This window comes from Tupaia chinensis, unplaced genomic scaffold (genome assembly GCF_000334495.1).
Source record: "Tupaia chinensis unplaced genomic scaffold, TupChi_1.0 Scaffold139757_1, whole genome shotgun sequence".
Classification (NCBI taxonomy): Eukaryota; Metazoa; Chordata; class Mammalia; order Scandentia; family Tupaiidae; genus Tupaia; species Tupaia belangeri.
The window spans coordinates 3018483-3022594 of NW_006199637.1; the positions used below are offsets into that span (position 1 = coordinate 3018483).

Sequence of the window (4112 nt, forward strand, 5' to 3'; positions counted from 1 at the left end):
GGACAGAAGCCACTGGACAGGTGGGGGCCCCTGATGGCCCGGCCTGGTCAGGTGTACCCCAAGGAGCTGGAGTCCGAGTTCGACAACTTCGAGGACTGGCTGCACACGTTCAACCTGCTGCGGGGCAAGACCGGCGATGACGAGGACGGCTCCACCGAGGAGGAGCGCATCGTGGGCCGGTTCAAGGTCAGGCGAAGAGTGTGGGTCCGGCCCTGAAGCCCCCACCTGGGGTTGTCTTCCCCGACCACCTTCACTGGCCTGGCCATTCTCCAGAACCCCTGGACTGCCCCGTCATCCAGCAGCAGAAGGGCTAAGGCCTTGCCCAGCAGGCTCCGGACTTAGCTATTAGCATTTTTTATTTTTATTTTTTTTTGAGAGAGATTTTCACTGTAGGGCGCGTGCGCTCACCAGACAGACAGAGAGAGACAAAGAGACAGAAAGCAAGAAATCACTCCCCAGGGGGGATGGTCACACCGCAATCCCTTCTCCTCCATTCTCCTCTCGGGATCTTGGGCATGCACGCACACGCGCCCGGCGTGAGTTTTTTAAGCCACCGGGTCCGGGACGTGAACCGTGGTCGACTACGTGGGAATCCAGCGACATAGCCATTACGCTAACTGCTGGTTCCCGCATTTTTTATTTTTAATGAGCAAGAGAGCGAGAGCAAGGGCGAGTGAGCGAGCGAGCATCCCAGCAGGCCTTGGTGCCCTGCGGCCCTCAGCCAGCCCAGGTCACAGGTGGGCTCATGCCCAGTGTACTCTGGGAGGTCTCCGGACTTGAACCAGGAGCTGGCCATGGGGTCACAAGCGTCACGCTTACTGCTGTGCCACCGTCCGCTTCTGCTGGTGCCCTGGCAGAACTGCGCCCTGACCCCCCACACCTCGCCCTAGGGTTCCCTCTGCGTATACAAAGTGCCACTGCCAGAGGACGTGTCCCGGGAAGCCGGCTACGACCCCACCTATGGAATGTTCCAGGGCATCCCAAGCAACGATCCCATCAACGTGCTGGTCCGAGTCTATGTGGTCCGGGTGAGACTCTGGCTGGAGCCCCTCCTAGCAGGTCTCCTGTCCTGCCCAGGGGGTATCGAAGGAGCTCAGACCGACAGCCCGGGCTGGGAGGCACTGGGCTGGTCCTCTGGCCTAGGTCTTATTTTTTCTAGAAGAGGAAGATGATACTCAGAGAGGGGCAGTGACTTGCCGAGAGTCACACAGCAAGTCCCCCTCTCTGGGCAGTGCTCCTGCCCTTCCCTTTGCCTTAGGGGGACTCTCAGGAAGAGGGGCACGAGCACTGGCAGGTGAGTAGGGTGTGGGGAGCCTGCTCAGCACCCCTCCCCATCGCAGGCAACGGACCTGCATCCCGCAGACATCAACGGCAAAGCGGACCCCTACATCGCCATCCGGCTAGGCAAGACCGACATCCGCGACAAGGAGAACTACATCTCCAAGCAGCTCAACCCTGTCTTCGGGAAGTAAGACCTCGTGCGTGCCCCCTCCCTGCCGGACGTCCCTGCTCCTGTCCACCCGCTCTTCACCCCTCCCCCTCCCCATCAGGTCCTTCGACATCGAGGCCTCCTTCCCCATGGAATCCATGCTGACGGTGGCTGTGACGTCCCTGCTCCTGTCTACCCGCTCTTCACCCCTCCCCCTCCCCCTCCCCATCAGGTCCTTCGACATCGAGGCCTCCTTCCCCATGGAATCCATGCTGACGGTGGCTGTGTACGACTGGGATCTCGTGGGCACCGACGACCTCATTGGGGAAACGAAGATCGACCTGGAGAACCGCTTCTACAGCAAGCACCGGGCCACCTGCGGCATCGCCCAGGCCTACTCCACGTGCGCGGGGCGGCGTGGAGGGGAGCGGGGCAGGCCTGCTGCAGCCGGGCTCTGAAACGGGATGCGGAGTGTGGTGGTTCGGGAAGAGAGTGGATTACGGTTTCCACTCCAGCCCGACCTGCACCCCTGCAGGCTCTGGGCACAGCCTTTAGGGGCTAGGACTGCAGAGTCCAAAACAGAGAGGGCCAGGGGCCTCCCGGACAGAGGAGGCAGGATAAGGAGGGAAGAGTGGCCTGGGGCTGGGGGAGGGGAGGACGAGTCCACGGGGGCTCTGGGCCATCCACTGCCACTTACAGGCTGTGTGGCCCTGGTCAAGCCCCTCAGCCTCTCTGGTTATTCATTTCCTCATGGGCAACTTTGCCATTCCAGAGCAGTGGGCGCAGCTCGCGGATGCAGTCGGGCTAGGTTAGGGGGACACTGAGCTCTTGGGCCAACGCCTAGGTAGGAGGGACCCACTCGAGCAGCCCCATTGTCTCAGGTGGACCTGCGGCCCGAGGCAGGCCCACCCACTGACCCGGCCAAGAGCCGACTTTGGAGAACTGGCTGCCACCTGAGAAGGCCTCGCCCTGGCCCGAGGCCCACCCAGCCTGTGTGTCCCAACAGACACGGCTACAACATCTGGAGGGACCCCATGAAGCCCAGCCAGATCCTGACCCGCCTCTGTAAAGAGGGCAAGGTGGACGGCCCTCACTTTGGGCCCCCCGGGAGGGTGAAGGTCTCCAATCGCGTCTTCACAGGGCCCTCAGAGATCGAGGACGAGAACGGTAACGGGCTGCTGGATGAAGCCACTGTCCCCTTCCCGGGGGGTTCTTTAAGCCAGGAGGGACCCACACTTCCCTGCAGAGGCAACTCAAGGCCTACCCAAACTTCTGCTCATCACCCCAAAATCCGGCTCCCACCTGCCCAGCCTCTGCCCTTCCACCCTCTCCTACACGGCGCTATCCCACCTGTTCTAGCTCTCTCCCCGGCCCGGTGGGGTCGGGAGGGCGCCCTCATCCTGCAGGTGAACAAGCAGAGACCTCGTGACTTGCTGAGCTCGCCTGGCTCTTTAGAGGCAGAGGGAGGTGTGGGCCAGGTCTGCCCGGCTCTGAGTCTTCCTTTCCCCCACCCCCCTCCCCAGGAGACACTTCCCAGAGACTCCAGAGGTACCTGGGCTGGGGAGGTCACCTCCAGGTGCCAACACTGGCAGTGGACTCTCCCCTCCCGCATCCCTCGTAAAGCCCAGGAGCACTCCAATCAGCTTCCCCAAGCAGAGAACAGCCAGGGCACAGACCTCTCTGGGCCTGCAGGGCAGCTGAAACCTTGGGCAGGCCATTTCTCCCTCTGTGCCTCAGTTTCCCCAACAGTAAAATGGTAGACAGTTGATGGCTCAGGGGCTTCCTTGCAGCCCTAAGTTCTGGGCCCAGTGCAGGCCTTGGCTCCGTGGAGCCTGCGTGCAGCTGAGCCACTGCCCCCACAGGTCAGAGGAAGCCCACGGACGAGCACGTGGCGCTGTCTGCCCTGAGGCACTGGGAGGACATCCCGCGAGTGGGCTGCCGCCTGGTGCCAGAACACGTGGAGACAAGGCCCCTCCTCAACCCTGACAAGCCTGGCATCGAGCAGGTGACGCTGGGCCAGGGTCAGAGTTCTTGGGTTTGAGGAGCAGGAATTCCCTGACTGGGTCCATAAATGTATTAACGGGGCCCTTGTGCTATTCGCTGCGTCCCCGAAAGCCTGGCAGGACCAGCCCACCCCGTGGAGGCCTGAGCTGTCTCCCTCCGGAGCTGTGATTGGCTTTTGGTGACGTCATCAGAGTTCTTGACACCCAGAGATGAGAGCTGACGAAATGGGCCCCCGATAGAACAAAGGTTGGGAGGGAGTGGAGTGCTGGGCCTGCCGAGAAGGCCCTGGGGGAATCTGCCTTACCCCTCTTCCTCAGGGCCGCCTGGAGCTGTGGGTGGACATGTTCCCCATGGACATGCCGGCCCCAGGGACGCCTCTGGACATCTCGCCCCGGAAGCCCAAGAAGTGAGCGGCCCAGGGCCCAGCCCCCACCCCGGCACCCCCACCCGCCCATCCACTTCCCACCAGGGCCCAGTGCTTCCTGAGGAGGAGGCTCAGGGCCAGATGTCCTCGGTCACTTGGCTTGGTTCCCTGGGCCCTGGGTCTGCCCGCCAGGCCTTATCAGGGAGACACGGCATTGCAGGGCCTGCTCCGACAGGTCCTCACTGGCCAAGGCAGGGCCACCTTCTCCCCTCTGCCCCCAGGGAGGAAGCCGAGTCACACTCCGGCACACCATCG

General features: G+C 62.6%; 1 protein-coding gene across 1 annotated transcript in view; it reads left to right on the forward strand.

Moving 5' to 3' along the window:
- Positions 1-4112, forward strand: part of OTOF (otoferlin) — a 109706-nt gene that overhangs the window by 99791 nt on the left and 5803 nt on the right. Inside the window, exons 36-42 of the mRNA XM_006162226.2 lie at positions 52-186; positions 891-1028; positions 1341-1468; positions 1662-1832; positions 2436-2596; positions 3292-3434; positions 3751-3840. Coding sequence (XP_006162288.1) covers positions 52-186; positions 891-1028; positions 1341-1468; positions 1662-1832; positions 2436-2596; positions 3292-3434; positions 3751-3840 — 966 coding nt within the window. The remainder of the gene's footprint in view (positions 1-51; positions 187-890; positions 1029-1340; positions 1469-1661; positions 1833-2435; positions 2597-3291; positions 3435-3750; positions 3841-4112) is intronic.